Source organism: Amphiprion ocellaris, chromosome 6 (assembly GCF_022539595.1).
Source record: "Amphiprion ocellaris isolate individual 3 ecotype Okinawa chromosome 6, ASM2253959v1, whole genome shotgun sequence".
Classification (NCBI taxonomy): domain Eukaryota; kingdom Metazoa; phylum Chordata; class Actinopteri; family Pomacentridae; genus Amphiprion; species Amphiprion ocellaris.
In genome coordinates, this window is record NC_072771.1 from 28,339,447 (window position 1) to 28,361,775 (window position 22,329).

General features: G+C 37.7%; 1 protein-coding gene across 5 annotated transcripts in view; it reads left to right on the forward strand.

Moving 5' to 3' along the window:
• The window catches only part of grid2 (glutamate receptor, ionotropic, delta 2), a 529,256-nt gene that overhangs the window by 396,201 nt on the left and 110,726 nt on the right, over nt 1-22,329 (forward strand). For all 5 annotated transcript variants that reach the window (XR_004847816.2, XM_035950732.2, XM_035950733.2 and 2 more), the window contains exons 9-10: nt 14,732-14,833; nt 21,394-21,591. Coding sequence is in view for 4 of the 5 variants with exons in the window: in XM_035950732.2 (XP_035806625.2) it covers nt 14,732-14,833; nt 21,394-21,591 (300 nt within the window). In the remaining variant the exon portion in view is untranslated. The remainder of the gene's footprint in view (nt 1-14,731; nt 14,834-21,393; nt 21,592-22,329) is intronic.

The window sequence follows — 22,329 nt, forward strand, 5'->3', positions numbered from 1 at the left end:
CAAACAAATGCATTTTCATTTGCCAAACTATCTCAAACACAAAGGTTAATTGATTTGAAAGGCATTTTCCAGGAATGCATTTTATTCATGATTTCTGTGTATTAAAGCAATAATTGATGCCATGTTTCCCCCTTATTCAATTAAGAGGAGAGGCACGTTAAATTAAATGATAATGCAGTTGAATTATTAAGTTATTTATTCATTTAAAGTTTGATATTTAAAAGTATAATAAAGCAGAAAGTTTGAATTGTATATACATACGAAAATCCAATCCAGTGCTCCCTGAAATACGCGCGCGCACACACACACACACACACACACACACACACACACACACACACACACACACACACACACACATCTTCCCAACAAGTCAAGCAAGCAATAAAACAGTTTGCAGCTCATCGGGGAAATCAGAACAGAGCTTGTTGTTGTCGCTGTTGTAATGATCAGTTTGTATAGACTGCTGTGTGTGGGTGTCTCTCTCTCTGTGTGTGCATGCGTGTGTATGTGTTTATTAAGGAGGGAGAATGAAAGTGTGTTAGTGATCCTGCATAACCATATGTATAGTCAATTACTTCAGGTCCTGAATAGATGATCTACAATGAACTCCAGCTCTCACTCTGTTTTTTTTTCCTCTTTTTCATTTTTTCTTCCACTCCCATATGTTCTCCACTGCTGTGTATAAATTGAAACACCACTTAGTTATTCACATACGGCCGCATTCAAACTGTTATCTCAAGAATACTTTGCAGCTTTGCCAAATCACAGACTGAGTCATTTCTGTGCGTCCTCCTTGACGCAACCAAAATGAAGCAATCTGATAATGGCTTTGTCAGTGTCATACAAGAAATCGACACTAATTATGCAGCAATAAAAATGATTAATATGATAAATTGTCCTGTAACTTGAACACTATGAATTTTGTACATGATTAGATTCATTTCAAGGGTGACTGAATTTGTTCTTCCATCCTCTTTTTTTCCATAATCTCATGCATCTCGATTGTAAAATGACATTACATAACAATATTAGTTTGAACTGAAAATCATAACTGTAGACACTGAGAGCCTAAAATGTGCTCGGTGTACAGGCTGTTCCTCCATCCATCACATACAGTGTGAATTCCTTTTCAAACAGTTGCCATCACTAAACAAAACTACGTAGGTTTTCATTTCAGTGGTTGACTCTGACCAGTGAGGAGCAGCTAGTCACTGAAATCACTTGTTCTCTTCTGATGATTCATCAACATTTTAGGGTATAAAGAAGATGCCAGAACTACTTTCGGGAGGTTTCGATGAGCGGTCTTGTTGTGAAAGTCCAGAAGTCTGTACCCGTCTGTCTTCTCATAAAATACAACCCCATATGTTATTTGTGCAAGGAGCTAATTAAGGCCAGCAGTCATGTTTCATTGTGACAGCACCTTTAGTTACTGCAGTAATTATAAAGGGAGTAAGCTGATGTAGTTTTAGAGCTACACAGTCTGTGTATGCAGGAGGTGAGGTGGATAGATTGATCTTGATCATCAGCTTAACACTATTGGCTGCATTCATTTACCATTTCAAAATAATCAGTGTTACTTTTAACCATGGCCATTCAATTATCCTAACTATGGCTTTATTGCTGTACATTGTACATGAGAGAACATCTAAAGCCACTTTGTTATGCTGTCTGACAGGTTTTATCACAGTATTAAGCAGATATAGCAAAGAATATATATGCTATATCAACTGGCAGAAAACTTATGTTGCAAGATGCTGTGTTGTAACCAGTAATGTAAAGACAAGTTTCATATATAATGTGTTTGATTGTTAAGGTGGTTGAGAAGTTTCATTTTAGCAAAACACAATTAATTCAAACCATTAACTCAGGAGCCACGTTGAGGAGTTCATGTCTATCTTGTGACAATTCAAATATATAGATGTCAAGCTTAAAAAAAAAAAAGACCTTCATAATAAAATAATATACAAAGACTTTACTTTGTTACAGGCTAGTTGAATTGGGACTACTGAGTTTGAGCAGTCCTTTAAAGTAAGGCCCTGTGAGAGCCAGGTGTCATCTATTATTCCATTTGATGTTACCTGTGGAGCTACTCCAAGGGGAGTTAACTGATTGAATGACAGTAACGGCACCCAAGGTGATTTTTTGAAAATCAAAAGCTGTTCAGAATTAGAGTTAAATAGACACAAAGCTATAGTGAAACATATTTTCTACCATAATATTGGATAAACTAAACATACTATATGTTTGATCATTGGTTTTCTAGATTTTTGTCTTTTCAGGATGATTCCTGTTAACAGATTCTTATAGAGTTATCACACCATGTAATAATTTTATATACAGTGTTGTGTATGAATTTTGTTGTCATTTGTCCTACATTGAATTCGTGATCTAATGTATTAAGGACATTCAGTGAGAGTGATACAATGTGTGCTGTGAATACAGAAATACAGGTTTCTAAAGTTTTGTGAAATGAGCAGTAGGTGGCTAATAAGTGTTTTCAGTTGAAATTTTTTATTTTTTTTAAATTGAAGACCTATAGTAAGATTTCTACAATTTACAATATTTCAAGATGTACTGGTCTTATAGAATTTTATAGTTGCAGTATATGCTGATAAATATAAGCCCATTCTTACCAAAAAGTGTTGACTAATCTAAACTTTCTAGGCCAGTTGTGTTTTTCTTAGAGACAAAGAAACCACCAATAGCTATTTAGTTTTTCTGTGCACTGAAAAGATAATACAACCTCTCTGGGAGGGACAAAATGAGCCATTTGTAATGGACCATGTTTCCTTTTACATTATTAGCTTACACTTGATACAGTTTGTCTGTGATTTGCCAGCAATATTTCTTTTGCTCTTGTAATTGTTTTCCTGAAACCCTATTCTGTTTGGAAAGTAGGCAGTTGGGCAGAACTACGCCTTAGTGGCTTTTTCATATTTCATAATTGCTTTCCAGGTAGTAGTCTCATTATCAAAGACACAATTCAATTGTAATGGTATGCACTTTTCTATTTGTTATATTTTCATCACATGAAAAACAACTAAGAGTAAAAATCTAGAATAAAGCGAGTCTAAAGGGCGGAATAAATAATAGATGATTGAATCAGTGCAATTAGTTGAGATGTGGTTCAGCAGCAGAATAGAATAGAATAGAATAGCGGCATGCTTGGAACTAGTTTTCATGGCAGAGTGGATGAGCACACACACTATGAGGTAGAGATTAGGCAGCTGGTGGTGCAGAACACTGATACTAGTGCAGCCTGGACTGCTAGCTGCAACAAGCTGTCCCCTCTTTGTCTACTGATGGAGAGAGAGAGAGAGAGAGAGAGAGAGAGACAGCAGAGACACATAGGGAGAGAGAGTTGGACTTTTTAGCTGCTTTTCTTAAAACATGCCTACCAACCACCAGGGTGGCATAGGGATTGAAGGAAAGAAAGCGAGGGGAGAGGACAGAAGGAAGGCTTGGCGCACAAGCTGTTCAGAGACAGCACTGACACACATGTTGCTCATCAGCAGGGGAGGAAAGAGGGGGAGTTTGGGAAGGGGGGCACTGAGGGAGAGAGTGGGAGACTGAAACTGCTCAGCAGCTTGTGTGTTTTTTTGTGCCTGGCTACTGTCTCTTTACTGCAATGGCAGGCATATGAGTGTTTGGCAGAGTCAACAGAAGCTGGGATACAGAGCTACAGAGGCTGGAAGCAGCATAACAGCGCTGAGCAGGTGAAATAAGGTTAGCACCGAGAGAAGAGATCACTTTTGAATGAAGGGGGAAATTCCAGTAGTATTTCCCTCACTCCTGGTGAAGAATGGGTAAATAAAGTACAAGGAGCTAAGAGTAGTCTACAGCAACAGTTCAATATCGCACTGCATTAGAAAGCCCAAAATCAAATCTCTCCCTCCACTAGTGGAGCTCATGATGTAGGGTGGGAAGATGTGTGGCAGCTAATACAACAATTGCCCTGGTCCAATTTCATGGGGAGTTGCTCTTTTGTGTATGAGCAGTAATTTGTGGTACAGTGTAGGACAGCATTTTTGACAACATTTATTTAGATATTTTTGTTTTACTTTTACAACTTCCTGCGCATATTGATTTTGTTGCAGCTGCTAAACTCTGTCAGCGCTGTACACATTCTCCCCACCTCTACTGCGTCCAAATGTCACCTGCTATCGATTGCGTTTTGAATCGCTGCGAGTCATGTATGTAACAATCAGACCAAAAGCCACAGTTTGTCGCACATTGTGCTTCGGTGTGTTTGCCACGGGGAGAGAAAGTGAGAGATGCATGAAATCTCAAAGCACCCCTTAGTGAGAGTAAGATGCCATTTAGGCTAGAGGATACGTTCATGCTGTCAGATTGTGTGTGTTTATATGTGCACTTTGTGTTCATCTAAATGCGTGTGTGTGTGGGATGGGTGTGTGAATTGTGCAGAGTGAAAGGGTTTGTTGTAACAGTAAATGACTCTTTTGGCCCCCACACAGCACTGGTCGATGGTCCAATTACTTTTAAATGTGTGTGGCTACACATCTCTTGAAGTGCCTGAGGTCTAGGTGTGTGTGTGTGTGTGTGTGTGTGTGTGTGTGTGTGTGTGTGTGGTGAGGTGGACGGACACGTGGGAAGACATCTAAAGTGTATCCCCTTATTATCAGTGTTGGAGTAATGTAGACTGTTTATGAGGTCACCATGGCCGACCAATGCTGAAATGCACACACTGCAGCGTCTATGTGCCTGTATACATGTATGACCCATGAGGTCGGTACATAAATATGTTTACACAGTCACATTGTGATGGCCCCGACTGCTTGCACAGAAGCAGGTGTCCTTACTGTGAGTTATGGTTAGGCAAGTAGTAGTTTGGCCTGAGGTTTAGTGTCCAGGAATGTATGTAAATGCAGTGACCTTGAACTCATTATCTCTCAGCTCCATTTTATTTTTTGACTTACATTTTCAATATGTTAATGAAAACAAATTGCTAGAGGAAACAATAAACAGTATGAACTAACATCAAGTCTAGATGAAAAGAAAAAAACAAAAACACAATATCCTGCTGTGAGACACAAAATCTGGCTTATCGCTTTTGGAAAATGATAACATCAGCTGCTGGTGAGAGGGATATCAACAACAACAAATCAAGATGTAGTTAAATTATATTGTTTACTTGTTATTACAGATAAAGCACTGACTCCCACTGAGAGCCAAATATAAAATAAAAGCTACAATTAACAGATGCTATATGTTGTATTGTTTCTCAGGAACGCATATGATGTCAACAAAACATTTTAACACTAATGCATTTCTTGATGCATTTACAGACATTATTACACATTGAATTCTGGCTTTCAGAGAGTTGGAGTAGGCTAGCATAGCATGGCCTGTGATACTCTGATTTATCTTCAGTTGTCCTGGAACTACTAAACATGAGTGTGTGTGTCTCCATTCTGTTTATTTGGCATGTGTCGTGTGTGAGTATGTGTGTGATTGGCTGATAGATACTACACTACACTTTCAAAATATAAGCTCAGATATGAAAAAGAAACTAATCAGGGTTTGGGAAACATGCTGGCTTTTCAAAATAAAATATGCTTTTGAGAATTATACCTTATGTGTAATTATAGCAGGACATATTAACCAACAAAATAAATATAAAGTTAGACTATTCCTGAGTAATCAGCAATTTTATTATGAAGAATTATTAGTCCTTATTTATTATTTGTCCTCTTTATTTATTGACAGTTTCACTGGAAGGTTTATCAAGACATGCCAAAATAGTCAATGCACTGTTTTACTAGAACCATAAATAGATTTTTATTCAATGAAAATAAATAAGATTAATTTAATGGGGAACATGTTTTTAACCACAGCTCTTTTAGAATATACTCCACATACAAAATTTTGCCCAAAATCTTGACTTAAGATGAAATCATGTGAATCTACTTAATCACTCATACTTCTAGTCATCCTCTGCTGCAAAAATTGCATTGTAAAATGAAGATAATTCACTTATTTGTTCATTCATTCATTCATTAATGTATCAAGCCAACAAACATCTATGTGGTGCAAGTGAAAAATGCAAAGCTTTTAGTGGACTTTTTAATGCTTGCTATACAATCATCTACTTGCTCCCACCAGTGTTTTCGAAGTGGCTCATCTAACGATAAAGTCCCCTGTGTGTGCAATCAGTGCAGTTGTTAATGTATTTTGTCATAAGTAATTTTGCTAATATTTGTCAAACACTGCAGATGACTCTGCTCTGTACTCAGCGGGACACGACCTCTCAGCTGAGCCTGTGCACACAAGCACACATTCACATAGATCTTGTGGGTGTGGGACTGATGGAGACAGATAGCCACATTTTCTGTCATCATTCTTGCTTTGCTTTGAAGTGGAAACTAGTGGTAGGGGAATGTGCATACACAGCAAATCACAACTTGTTAATCAAAGCCATTTTCTTGGAATCAAAAATGGATAATTTTAAAATAACTGAACTTAAATGAATGGTTGGTTGTTTTGCTAATAGCAGCCGCTTATAGAAAGCTCTGCATGTGTTTGTTGTACATAGAGTACTTAACACTGTAAGTAAGCCACACTAAGTTTCATTCCTGTTTAGCATTAGTTTTATTGTTATGAAATGAAAGTACCATAACTTACTTTCACATGCTGACAGATTCAATCCAATACATCACATATGAGAAAGAAAAGGTTTTCTCGAACAATGCAAAGCGAGAAGTGTCAGTATGCTAGTCCTGTTTCTTTGACAGTTTTAATACACTTTTTGAATGCTCAGAAACTCATTCATCCAACTCGCCATTTTAAGTCTTACAATTTTCTCAAAGGCTTTTATTCAGAAAAAAAACTCATGTTTGCAAGTTGGAGGTATTGTGAGGAGATACATACTGAATTTGACCCAAAAAAAATTGCATTGGATTAGTATCACTGACTATAGTTTTACCTGACATTGACATTAACAAAACTTGTAGAAACGAATTCAGTTATGGGGAAATCATTAGCTTATTTGAATAAATTTCTATTTCAAGTTTTATATACAGTGGTTGAGGTGGGATTTGTGTTATGATTGCAGCTTATATTTGACCATATTTGGAATATTAGTGTTTTACCACATAGTATATTTCAAATATTTTGTCTAATTTGGGGATGGAATTAGTCCATTACCTTAATTTAAGTAGAATCAGCAGTTTATAGTGCATGAATCATACAAAAGAATAGAGTCCATTGTTCTTGTAAAAGATTTTATATGAATACATTACAATTTGTAGAGCCTTACCTAATGCTAAATAGCTCTAGCAGCCTTTAGAATAGATGAACCAACCATAGAGAAACATTGACATGTTCTGTTTCCCATCTATTCCACTAGTCTGATTATTTGACCAAGTTATAGGTCATATAGGTCAACATATTTGCTCGGAGGTCTTCAAGATATCCTTATACGTGTGCTGAATCTGAACTTGCAACAAGAAAATTATGCCAGGATACACAGAGAGAGGCAAGAAGCAAGGAGAAATAATGCTCTGTCAAATGTAAAAAAAAGACGAGTGAACAGTAAATGAGAGAATAAAGTAAAGAGAAGAAAATAGACAGTGCCAGAGGAATAGCAAGAAAGGCATTGTGGGATGCTAAAAGCCTGAGTCTACATTCTAATGGTCTGGGCACAGTGGGTCATTCACTTAACATGCACACACAAACACACACCCACAATGCACATTTATTTCATACTGTCGGGGGGTTGGGATGAGCCCTTATCTGGAGCTGTGAAGATAAGAGGCAGTGGGCCACTCTGCAAGGCTGCCATTTTAGTTCCTCATACATGTCCGCATACAAACACATTAAAAGGTTGTCTTCACACTCACCTGTTATATGAAAGCTAATGCAATATAAATATGTATTGTGTTGATATTCAGGTGAATTCAGTTTTGTTCAAATAGTGCAGATGCTCTTTCATTTCATGCTGACTTACTTCCTTGTCTGTCTCTCTCTCTCTCTCTCTCTCTCCCTCTCTGTCTTCATTTCCTCTTTGTCATCTATAAAGAATGGATGATGAGGAAATGAAGGCAGTAATGATTAAAATAAACCTGTTCATCTCTATAAGTATGTATAAGATCCTTGAGAAGCTGAAATATATTAGATGAATATGTTAAAGGGCATTAAATATTTTATAGCTTCTATCTGATGCAAATTGTAGCAATGTTATTAATAAATGTTCGTAACTGACGAAGTCCACTTGAAGTAATTATTCAAGAAGTGACAGGAAGAGTAAATGAACAGAGTGGCAGCCTTTAAAATGATCTTTTCCACCTATGGATACACAGTTCCAGTTTATTACATTTGAACTTTGAGGGTGTTCTTCCATAGAGTGAAGTAGATGTTTACAAAAAACTGTTTGAATGATCATCTTAACTTCATTCACCTTTATCACCTTCAAAAGATTCGGCCTTAAACTACTAATTACAGTGGCTGGCAATGACTCATTTCGTCACTGAATCATCGTTGACTCCATATGACAGTGGAAGAGTAAAATTAGACGGGCCTTTAATTCATAATGTGTGAGTGTGAGCGTGTGTGTGTGTGTGTGTGTTTTCACCCTAAGTGTATGTGAAAGACTAAGTGAGGCCACATGCGTTTGCTAAGCAGCGAGGCTCTGATTGATAGCCACTGTGATTACTGTAGTGTTCTTCTTTGTTGATTGATGTGTTTCAGCTAATCTTATTGACTCATGGCTAAACACCGTGCAGAATGCAGCACATAGTGCAGGCTACTGCAGCGTGCTCACTGCTGAATTTTCTGCAATAGCTTTCCTATTCTCTTTTCACAGTTGCAAAATGCAGTCAAACATTGTAGCTAAGGTATTTGGCACTTTGACATTGTTTATTGTCACAGAAAACAATTGTGTATTTTAGTTCTTTCATATCATTTTTATAGATCATTTGGAAATGACAACAATCGGCTGGGTCAAAATGTACATACAGGAGCTTGAATTATCAGTTTTGATGATATAGACAGCTGCGTTAATCATATTGTCTTAGTGATATTGCCTCTTAACTTTGAGTGAGTAATTATAATGGACTACAGCTGCTGATTTCTCTGAGCCAAATTAAATCAGGCCCATTTGATACACTCAATAGACTCAGCCACAAACATCACAGTGGAAAAGCATCAGGAGCTCAGCACAGATCTGAAAAAACAGATCACTGACTTTAGTAAGTCAGCAAAGTTACTTGGAACCATTATTAAGCAGCTACAGATTCCAAAATCAACTATGCAAGCAATTGTTTGTAAGCATGTTAACATAGTTGTTTGTAAAACGCATGATACAGTTGTGTCACTGCCATGATCGGGAGGAAAACACATGCTCACCTGCTGCTCAAACATGATGGTGGTAGTAATAGAGCCGGGTTCTGCTCGAGGTTTTTTTCCCTGTTAAAAGGGTGTTTTCCTTGCCACTGTCGCCTTTTGGCTTGCTCTGGGGGTCAGGCATATGGGTTCTGTAAAGCGTCTCGAGACAATTTGACTGTAATTGGCGCTATATATATAAAATTGAATTGAATTGAATATGCTCTAGACAAAGTAAATGAAATATAGAAGAAGGAGGAGGAATACCTCCAAATTCTACAGAAAAACATAAAACAGTCAGCCAGAACGTTGGGTCTTGGATGCATTTGGGTGTTCCAGCAAAACAATGACCCTAAACACACATCAAAAGTAGTAAAGAAATGGTTAATTCAGGCAAGAATTGTGGTTTTAGACTGGACTCTGGACTTAAACCCCATAGAGAATCTGTGGACTGTAATTTAAAAAAAAAAAAGTGTGTGTCAGACAGCCTTACAAATTTAATAGAACTGCACCAATTCTGTCAAGAGGAGTGGTCAGAGATATAGCCAGAAGCTTGTGGACAGCTATCAAAAGCCCCTAGTTAAAATGAAACTAGCCAAAAGGATGTTTAACAAAATATTTGTGCTGATACATGTATATTTTTGACCCAGCAGATTTTGTCATATTTTAAGACCTATAATAAATTCATAAAAGAATAATTTGCATCATAGTTTTTGTTTTTTGTGATTAAGGCACATTTCAGTGATTTCATCATAGAAATATATGAGTTAAGGGAGTTTGAAATTCACAGTTACTGGAAAGCATGTGGTCTTCACAAGTGTATGTTACCTTGTTCACAATGGTAAAATGTTGGGTTAAGGGAAAAATGTCAATGGAGAGCAATAACTGTTTTCCACAAGCAGTACAGGAAACACTAATAAAACAAAGCCACATGGTTTTGATTAGTTTTTTTCCCTTCTTTATCAGTAAATCTGTTATTTTTACAATCACACTTACTTTTAAATGTAAGGATTCAGGCTCGGTGCTGTATAGCTGAACAGCTCTGTGCTAGTCGGTGTGCAGTGGCAGGTGTGCTTGCTATGGTTCACTTATTTACATTTGACTGTTCATTACTTCCTCCCCAGGGCTTTTGCCTTAAATAGACCACACAATCGAATGACAGTCACTGGTCTCCAACACCACTTCAATTTGCATTTGTCACGGTTTATTTATCTACCTCTGTTCTCAGTTGTCATTAAAAAAAACACTTCCCACTGCATGGTAACACTTAAGAATTCTGGTCTCAGCACTGTTTGTCTGTCACCTCTGTCCAGGGTACTAGAAGAGTTATCTTTCAGTCAATCTGTCTTTTGTAAATCTACATTCTGTCAGTGTTCTATAGTGTTCCTGTCACATATGTCACTGTAACTGGCATACTTTATGTGTGTATGTGTTGCATCTGTGTCTTTGGCTGTGTAGCTTATTTGTTGTGTGACTCCAGTGTGTATGTGTGTATGTCACTGAAAAAGTCTGTTTATCCTGTATCATTTTCTGAGTAATGTATACATTAATGTTCCTTTGTTGTTTATTTTTAATCAATTTACAGCATAGTATTTTCTGCTTTTATCTGTTTGAATTATATGTGGTATTGTCAGGGATTTATATTTCCTGCAGGTGTGCTCAGGTATGAAAGTAGAGTGGGATCATCCCTGTGCTATTGGGTCTCCTGGTGGCATTTGGCTGCACTGCTAATATTTTATTGATTATACATGCTCACATTTTTACAAGCACTTATAGCAGCTGCTGTGCTGTAAATTCACATTTTACAATGTCTCTCATCATCCCTGCTCACCACATATCAGCATCCTGTTTATCTGCTGTGTGCTTCCCAGATCTCCCTATCTTGGTTTTTGCCTCCCTTATCGTCTCTCTCTTTGGTTATTTTTCTCTCTCCTTCTCATGTATGTCCTATCTTTCTCCTGTGCTTGAGTCCTTTGTATCTTTTTCACTTCATATTGACCCTTTTTACCAGATTTGTAAGTTTATTACTCTTGGCAGACACACGCATGCATGGCACACATATATACTGAGGTAACTGGAAAGGTAGCACTTGTATCCAGAGAGTAGGGTCTGCACACACATCCACACACCATGATCGAGGACTGTATTGACATTGGGATTGTAGCAAAAAGAAGACAGCATCAGTTTTTCTGTTATAAAATAAAAGTTAGTTGGCTCATCTTCAGAGAAACAGAAGATTACAAATACCTCTTTATTGCACGCCATGAAATAGAGATAGAGCTTAGTCCTGCATTCTAGCTCCACATCTCCCCCTGTAGACAGCAACAAGGATAGGACGCAATATAATTCACCTGGCTTTGTCTGTGTGACTTACATAAATGCAGCCCGACAAGTAGTGTATCATATAATTTTACTGTTTGAAATTACAGCTATGCTGTAATGATATTTAGAATAACACTAATTGCAACAGGGTTATTAAACTCCCTGCACACCCCCACAGGTGCTTTCAACATTGAAGGTGGGCAGCACTGTGTTGTAAATTATGTGAGGTCACCGGACTCTTTGTACAAATAAGAATGATGATTGTGTGATATTTACAGGTGTCATTTTCCACCACTAGGTGCAACAAGGCTATAAAGAGACTCAGAGGGGTGTCAGTCAAAGAGTCCTTGCATGCCTAGTGAGTCCTAACAGCTTGAATCTGGTTTAATAATTGAGTACCGTGGCTGTTTACAGTCTTTAAAAGCAAGTAGCACACATTTTACAGTATATCTTGCGCTTGGCATTGTCTGTTATGGTTGATTAGACTTCAGTTAAAGCTGATGCTAGGCAGGGCTGTCCTTGAAATTATGAGAGTTAGCAAATTTAATGTACTAATAAAGGTTGTCATCACTTAACTGCAACAGGATTCTTAGGAAGATGTCAGTGTAGTACATGGACACATCAAGCTAAATAAATAAAAAGACCTGTGGAGGTTCTGCCATGGCTGGAGGGAACATTTAAATAAACACCAAATTTATATGAATGTGTAAAGGGATGAAAGAATAGAAATATTTACTATCTCGCTGTTTCACATTGGTCAACTGAAGTACTACAGTCATTATGTTGTGTTACAGACTTCTGGTGAAAAACCTGCTCTTGATTCACATACTCGTTCAATGTCTGCAAAAGTAATTCTACTGTAATAACTTCATCTGTTTCCACCTATTTTGAAAAAAATACTTCCAACCACACATAATGTAAATTTGGGGGCATGAAAAAGAAGAAGTTCAGCTAAGCTTTACCATAAGTATTGGTCCCATAAGGGAATTGATCAGAATTGGCAGAGAATTGTACATTCAATGTTAACTTCTGGCTTTAGAAAAATGGATTATCCCATATTTCCCTCTGCAGCATGCCCTCTGCTGCTCTGGCGTGTTTGTGTTTGCTTTTAAGCACAAGTCATGCCGTGCAATTTTGTGTGTATCACAGTGTGGTTGTGTGGTTGTGTGGTTGTGTGTTTGTCTCTGAATAGCAGACAGCTAAATCACGTCTTTCTTTTTTCCAGCTGCCTCTCCCTCCACAGGGAAACCAGGCTAGTTTGATCTTTGAAGCTAAAAACAATATTTTATTGAAAGCATAAGGCAGCACACAGATTAAATAATGTGGTCCAGGGGAAAAGACTGGATGTTCATGATGCAGTTTGATAGACAGAGAGGCCTTTCACGATCACGACGCACTTTTGCAAGAAAATCACTGTCATTTTCACAGGTACACTTCATAGTATGTCACTAACACTGATGTGTGGTTTAGGTTTTCAGATTAAATCTTTTAATCAAGGGCTTAAAGTAGATGATATGTTATTTAATATACTGCTGACTGCTTACATAATTTTGGTGGCAGAGGCTGAAAATGATCTAGAAAAATGCTTAAAATGCTGGTTTAACTATAAACCATAATACATAAATAGCACATCTTTTTATGGCATGCAGTTACTTTAAACTGGGTTCAACAGAGCTGTCGTATGCGCACTTATGAAGATATTTTGGTTTTATTTTGCATGAACACCTGGCTTTTAAGTAAGATGTTAGTGTTCTAGTTGATTCAGCAGGTAGGAAAGTGGGATCACTACTGAGCACAGTTAAACTGTATGGATCTAGGATTTTGTGCATAGTTGTATAGCCTTCTGTGTGCCTGGTTTGGATCATGCATTTGCCATTTAGGGGCCCCATGAACAGGTTAACAGCTTCATTGTTTTTGAAAGTTCATAAGCTAGCACCAGTTTTGGGCATTAGTGGGAATATGAAATGGAAACCTCCAAACGTCAGACGTAAATGTGAGATGATCCAACTCTCGAACAGAACTGTGAATGTGGCTGAATAGTGGCTTTCCATAAAGATTTTTAATTGGAACATTCTGCATGAACACCCATGGATTAGTCAGTTGAAATTCTTATTTTGCACAATAGACTCTTTTTTCCTCCAATAAAATACATTACAGGGCAGTATTCATGACAATCAGTGCAAACTGTTTATGATGTACATGCAGAAGAGGTCTGTTGATGTTTGCTACAAAACATAATGTCTAATGAAAACCATCTACAAACATCTCCTAAACACTTTCATTTATACCATTAACTGTAGAAACTGTCAGGCTCCTGGAGGAGAAAAAGGTGTATTTACTATGTGATTTAGGTGACACTGACGATCATCATTTTAATGTTAATTTTTAAGGCTCATTTTATGATGATTTAGTCATAATTTAGTGGAAATGTTATTAAATTCTGATGAGTTCTTCTGGATAAATTATTCCAAGAAGCTCTGTTTCAGGAAAGGAACCTTTAGTGTCGTTCATTAAATTTGTAGGGAAAGGGATAGTGCTTGGGACAGAGTCATCTGCCTGTAATGAAAGATGCTTTGTTCATGTTTATTATATGCACCACCACTGCACCTGTGTACTCTGATGCCTCAAGTCCATGTTTGAGGGCACTAGTTGGTGCATGAAACAATAAATAACTAACTACTATAGTACACAACTATAGTGCACTAGAGATAATCCTTAGTGTGTTACAAAAAAACAATTTAACATGCATGTACACCATAAGTGGGACATTGGAGGATAAAATGTGCAGTAGGTAGACTGATATTTATATTGGACAGTATGAGGTTACTGTCTATTACTTACAACAAACACATCAACACATCTCATTTCTATTCTCAGTTAAATATTAGTTTCTTTTAGACCACAATAATGTGCTTTCATTGTGATTATTTCAGGGTTATCTCATGCATTTGCTTGAAATACTTCTGTTTTTGGTTTTTTTTTGATTGTTGCTCTGTAAAGCCAACCTTGTGTCGAAGATTTCTATGAATCTAACCATCTGGTGTCTTTCTATGTGTCTGTATTACAGCTGGCCACGTGGGATCCAGTTCATGGATTGAATGGCACTCTGACAGACAGGAAATTGGAAAATAACATGAGAGGAGTTGTGCTACAAGTCGTCACTGTTCTGGTGAGTAAAGCTGACCAGTGGGTTAATCTGTGTGCCTGTCTTTCTATTATTTTTTTTTTTTTGTACCTATCCTGTGATTACTGATTGTCCAAACACAAAAAAAAGACCTATTTCAGGGCTCCCTGTTTCAAAATTCATCTGTTATTCTCCCAGATGAGTGAAAAGGGACTACTGTGAGTCGCGCTGGCATGTCAAATTTCAGCCTTTTGCTCTATTGTATATCTGTCCTTTTGTCTAGTTTTCTGCCCATCATTCAATTCCGTCTCGACGGAGATGGAGCAAGGGACAGATTGAGAGCTTATGTGAGAGAATGAAAATGGCAGACAAACATTTATGAGACAAAGTGATGAGAGGAAAGAGAGCAGTCAGAAAATATAAAGAAAATGGAGCAAGGTGAGCTTGCTAATGGACCAAGCTATCATCATTTCATTAGCTTCCATTTTGACATTTGACAGCTAGATGATAGAGACTGTTGGAGTCTTGATGATAGTGGGACTCCAGCTTACCAGCTCTCGCTGTCTCGCCTGCAGCATCGATTTGAGTACATCCCATGAGTGCTTTAAAGATTCACTGCTGTAAATTCTTCATATCCTGTCTTTGAAGTCAGAAACAGAGAAAAAAGAGATAATACTAGACATCTTTGTGGCTATCCCTTTTCCCTCTCTCTAATTTTTTTTTGCAGTCTTTGATTTTCATCATCCTTAAAGGGGGAGAAAAAGGATATGGATTGTGAATATCGCCCCTTTTTTCCCATCTCTAGAGTAAGTTGGCTCTAGTGATGAGAAAAAGTTGTATTGTTTTTGCATATTTACGTTCTTTATTGCATAGCTTCTCCAACCTCTGTGTTCTGTATTCCTGGTTGTATAAATGTGTGTATGTGTGCGTTACCCTGGATGACTGATGCCTCTTGTGGGCCCAAAGACAGAAATAGATCGAAATCATGCGAACTGTTCAGGGTGCCGCCTAAATGCACACGATTGGAGGGTGATTGTGTGTAAGTGTGTGTGCATAATGTAAAGGTTTCTTAAGGGACATTTTGAACAGATTGTTCTCCGTTGCCCGGAGTGTTTCCTTCTCTGATATAACTGTTTTCTGTCTCTATGGTGTCACTGCTCTCGTATAATAACACATAGAGTGACTCTTGCCCTACAACACACAAAAGCAAGCAATAACATGCAAACACACACACACACACACACAAAATACACACCCACACACACACCTATACACACACACACACACACACACACACACACACACACACACACACACACACACACACACACACACTCATATACACACACACACATATGTATATACACACACAAACATTAACCTGTAAGATGATTTGTTCATTCGACTCTATTATCCAGAGTGTTAAATAGGTATTGATTGGCTAATTGGTGATGAGATCATTCCTCTATTAGTGACCAATGACTCCTAATCAATGGTATTGATTAGCTGGGGCTGTATTGATTATTAAATGGATGTTACCAAGCTATGGCCACATCAGTGTAATAATTTTTTTATAGCCTTCCAGGGGGCTCAGTGATATAATCCCTGTAGTCACTAGTGTCACCTGATTTTGTATATTTTTCAACTAAGAACTTATTTTGAAGTGTTTTAGTGGTTACAGTAAAATGAGGTGGACTAGGCAGGAGTTCGGCCTTCTTTGAATGTAAGACTCAGAAGGTGCACAATCACACGGCCTATAAATTACAACTCACTGACTTTCATGTGTTTCTAATTTAGCTTGATTCATCTCAGCAGCTGAGTTTTCATCATTTCACAATATGGCTGTGCTCTTTAATTTTTTTTAAGGCTTTCCCCAGTTCTACTCCACTTTTAAAAGTAGCAAGCAGTGAGTATAGCTACAGCAACCCAAATATGCATCCGAAGGCAGATGTCCCTTTTTAACTTGAGTTCCCATTTCTGGAGGAGCGCTCACAGTGTTTGCCCAAATTAAACCTGAAGTTTTACTTTGAAGGACAATAAGGCACACAGAAACCACTAATGAAATTAACAATTGAAGGCATTGTGATCATTGATAATGTGAATTAGGGATGGTTGATAAGGTTGCATTCAGTTGTTTTAGAATGTCATTTACATGGATTTTTGACAGTAGTGGCTTTGTTTTCAGTGCTGCAAGTAAAGTAATACTTCATTTAGTCTATTGTAATGTTTACATGTGCAGCCACTGACAGTTTTCTGTTATAATCATGTTTGTCTGTTTACTGTAGTGCTTTTTACGTGTTGATGCTGATTTTGGAAGTTTAGTAATGAAAAGTTGGAACTGGATTTCTTTCTCACAGCTGTCAAAGCCAACCAAAACTATTATGTATTTTAAACTGTTACAGTTTTGTTACAAACTGTTGTCGATTAAAAAGCACTGCCCTGTAGTGAAAACAGGTAGAAAAAAACCTTTAAACTTCAAGAACTTTTTGAATCAGAATGAGAAAGAATTGACCATCCTGTGTCTGCTTTTGTTGTGTAGTCAGAGAGGCTTAGAAAATTCTGAAAACCCTCAAATGCCTAAAAAGTACTACATTTGGTACATCCTCAAGTTAACTTCGCCAATACAAATGTTTTTTTTTTCAAAAAGCTTTAAATCGACTATGAACTCCCACAATTGCTAAAGTACACATAGCAAAATTAGTAAATATAAAAGAACAGACACACTGGCAACCACGGAACAGTATTTTGTAAAAATGTGTTTTTTCTACAATATCCACACTATGGTTAGCATCTAAAATACTATGGGAGCCAACAAAAAAACTTGGTAGAGGTTAGAGGCAGTAATTGCTGTGATTTTGTCAAGCTGTTATTGTGATAATTTAGACAAACAATAAGGAAATGCAGCTATAGTAGCTTACTGAGAACTTCGCAGACTATAGCTCTGGGTGCCTCTTAACCTCCAAACCGCAGTGCCATTATACTAACATAAAAATGTAGGACTTTAGCCAGAGTGACATATTCCATTTAATAAAGTTTACATCTGTTGAACTTCTATTGAAAAAATGATATTGAGAAAAATCTGTGGTGCATCATCTACATAAACCACAAAGTTGAAGATTTTGCTGTTGGTTCTCAATATGAACAGCTTGTCTGTTGTTTTGGAGTTCATATTCTCTGTCTTTATCAAACAGATGCTGAGGGGAAATACATTCTTATAACAATATAAAATCTAATCTTCTGCAGAGATTGCCAGGGCTTTTCAAAATACATCTCACATCAATTTCACAGACAAATCCGCAGAGTGTTTTGAAATGCTCACCGTGCTGCAAATCACCACATGACTCTGTCAGTATCAGCATTCCCTCAAAGGGCTCTTCAAATGCCATTACTTAGTCTTCGTGGAAAATTGCTGTTCCTTCGCTCAGTCATGTCTGCAGAAAAGCCCGAGCAGCACTGAGACCACATGTGGTACTTCCAGTCAAGAGGAGACAGAGGATGAACTTGTGCCAAAGGAATTAGTGCAGAGGAAAGGGAGGAGGAGGGATGGGAACACTATCAAGCAAACAAAGCGGAGATAGAGCAGCAGGATTACTGGATTCTGAGGGATGTGAGATAATACTGCGAGGATGACAAGTGGGAAGTAATGTAACCTTGATAGATGGATAGACGGATGGATGGAGGGAGACGATGTGTCCCAGACATATGTTTAGGGAAAGCTGGAGACATTGTGGTGTGGAAAGATGCCAAATGTTGTACATTACAGCTGGTGAGTGGCAGGAGAAAGGAGGAGACTGCAAAACACCAACGGAGAAAGAAAAGAGGCACAAGAGAGACAGATTAGCATCACAAAGCCATACTACATCTAACAAGGTCATTTTCTGTTACAAGATTTCAGTCTGGAAGCCATCGACTGAGTATCGATTGAGCCCAGAAGCTTAAAGCCAGACCAAACTGTGAGCTATGGGAAATGTTTAAATGATTACATGACCCATAGGTTGCCAATAGCCAACACTTGATCAACTCTTTGAACCACATTTTTAAGGATTATTAAGTATTTTTCTTCAACCACATGGCTAATTCTTTCACTATAGATTTATTACAAAATGTATCTGTCTGGTTACTTTCAGACAGATTATTTCCCCCACTAGCCACCGTGTGTCATGAGCTTAAAAAAGAAAGACCAGTGACACTCCCAACGTGTTCGTTTATTTTTTAGGTGTTGGAAACATTCATGTCGATGTCGAATTGAAGTAGAGAACTGTCAAGTAAAGCACAGCAAACATGAAATGACATCTATCTCAAACAACCTGTGCCTTTGCCAGAGAGACGTGCGCTAAACTCAAACTGTTGGTTGGCTTTGAGGCATTAGAGTGACATGAGGTGCTTTGATGTTGGGTGTTGTCCAGAGTCCTTTACCTGCAGTGCATCATAATCAGATAAAACACCAAATGGTACTTTTATTGCTTCTATATCATTCAAACACCTACACAAATTTCCATAGTCAGTTTCTTTGTTTGCACAGATTTGCTGCTGTTGTTAATTGGCCGTTGCATGGGAAACATGCAAGCTTGTGAAGATGAATATGTGTGTGCATCTACATGTTTGCACATTACGAGTGTCCATTCATATGTATGTGTTTATTAACAGCAGAGACTGTGTACTTGGAATACCAACTGGAAAGTAATCAACTTCACAACAAGATAAAAAAAATGGAGGAAATGGAAAACAGATAATTTGAAGGTGTTTTCATAGGACATTCTCACTCGGTTTTTATTATCTTTTTTATGACTATTTTTTTAACTTTATAGTAAGGGAAATTAAAATAAAGGAATCTCTGCTGCTCACTTGTTCCAGTTTTTCAGGTTTATAGCATTCCTCTGGTTTTATTGACAGTTAATTTATTACATTCTTCAGGACTTATGTTTTTCTCTTCAGGGGGTATTATTTTAAAATTTTGATAATAATTTTAAAAAATCTTATTTTATTTCGGGTATAATATTAATACACCAGGAGTGTGCCTACAAAAATCACTGATGATAAAACCTTGATATTTAAGTCCCCTTCAGTGTTCACGATTATTGATATAAAAATATTGTGAACCTTAACCTTAGAACTGTATTTTGGTATCAGAAGCTGGGCAAATAGCCAACTGTGCTTTTATTCCCATATACAACAAGGTCAGATATGTTTTTTTTTTTCCTACCAGATATTAAAGACACTCAGGGGGGATCACTCAGTATGTATGGGTGCGTGTGTTCGTGGGTGTTCCTACCTTGATTGATGGATGCTTGTGGTGAGAGAGGGATTTGGCATGCATGTCCACTCACTGCCTAATAGCTTATTGACCTGCAGCAGCTAGCAAGGATTAGAAACCGCTGAGTTAATGCATAGCATAGCCCCTGTGCATATGTTTGTGTCTGTATGTGTGCGCTTAATGTGCAGCCAGTATCCAGTCGATAACACGCAGGTCCTCATAAATCTGCAAGACATATTGGCCTACAACATTTCACTCATCAGTAGGGATATATTAAAGCAAAGGAAAAAAAAGAATGGTGGTGGACAGCTGGAGATTACATTTTTTTTTTTTTTTTAAAAACTCAGTGATAAGCCCAATCTAAGGTACAGTAAACTAGTTTTTTTTTTTTTTTTTTTTTGCTCGGCTTTCAAAAATACCCTGTTTCTCTTTGCACTTTGTTCACTTAATTGCCTAAAATGTCAGCATCGTTGGATGTCGTTTAACTTCACCAGTAAGCTGCCCTTTACATACCACAGTGATATCGATAAACAAGAGGTGCAGCCATCCTGATGGTATTTCAAAATGAACCAATCAAAAATCATGTCTGCTGAATTGCTTGGTGCAATTATTGATTTTCAACTTTTTAATTCACTTGGAAATGTTAAATTGTTTATTTTTCTTCTAAAATTACTAGATCTGGTTCCCTCTGTGAATTAAATAAAGTGTGGGGTGGAGGCTGAGTAAGGAACTTTGGGAGCCCAGCCAAAATACAACTGAGGCGTACATCTTGATCTTCTCTTGATTGCAAATAGAGAGTGAAAATGAGTAAGTCCCGAGTTAAGAATGTAGACAGGTGGACAGATAAACTCATGAAGGTTGGGTCCAACATATTCTTGGACTAGAAATATCACAGTGGTGCAGTTTTGTTTGATACATTTGTCAACATCAGAAAAAATTAAGACACATTTACTTCTGGTCACTGTTTTGTTTTTATTTATTTGTTGTCTTTTTACTTATTATTTTCAATAGTAAATGCTCAATTAAGGTAGTGTGCAAAATTTAATGTCCACAGAGACATGTGGGCATTCAAAGGTAGCAATTTGCCAGTGAAAGACAGACAACGCTATTACTCAACGTGAAGCAGGTCTTAAAGATAAGGAGGGAACCCAGCCTTCGTATGTAGTCTGTGTTGCATCTGCTTTTACTTTGGTTTTGTATGCTCTCACAGACTGCTTAGAGCCATCAGAATGAGTGTTTGTGGTGTTATAATGGCCATTTGAGTAATGGATGATTTAATACTTGAATGACTGGTGTATTGATTGACTGTTGGACTGCCTTACTGACACGTTGATTGATTGTTGCCTTCTAGGAGGAGCCATTTGTAATGGTGTCAGAAAATGTTCTGGGGAAACCAAAGAAGTATCAGGGCTTTTCCATCGACGTCCTGGATGCTCTGTCCAACTACTTGGGCTTTAAGTATGAGATCTACGTTGCTCCGGACCACAAATATGGCAGCTTGCAGCCTGACGGTCAGTGGAATGGACTGATGGGTGAACTGGTCTTCAAGGTGAGAAGCTGATTTATTTTCACACATGAACACACACAAACATGCATTACAATGCATACAGTTGAATATTGAAGAGCAGTCACATTTAAAGTCCATATTCTGTCTCCATAAGTTGCAGAGACAGTATTTTATGGAATATTTGTTGCCTGTTTATGCACCACACTATACCAATACAAAAAATGGAGACGCATCCATGCAAGCAGGCATATTCCAAAGGCTTCACTTATTAAGTAGCACTGTAGCCTCCCACAAGTTGAGTCACAGTTTTAAGTCCCATCATAGCATTCCCACTTGAAATCATGCCACTTCAAAAGCAAATATTTGAGTGAGACTACCGGTTTGACGTCTTTAAACTTATTTAATTTAGAGAGAGATTTAGGCACTCACTCACGATCTTTCGCAGCATGAAATCTGAAGTGGAAGAAGAGAGGGGCTGACCTCAAAGATTGTGTGATATTGCACATTGGTGAAAACAGAGCGGCTTTTTAAATAACTTGACAAGCTTCAAGTAGATTCAAGTGTTTGATGCATAACTACTGGCAGACACTTAAAGTGCTTCAGTGGAAAGTGAAAAAAGAGTGGAGTTGCGGAGCTATAAATGTGGATTCCACATAGATGGAGGGGACTCCAGTTTGATTAATTAGCGTTGTTGGATACTAACTACTTAAACTTTGACAAAGATGTTGTAGCATAAAGGTCAATGTATGTAGCTCAAACTGTACCAGATTCACTCTGAGC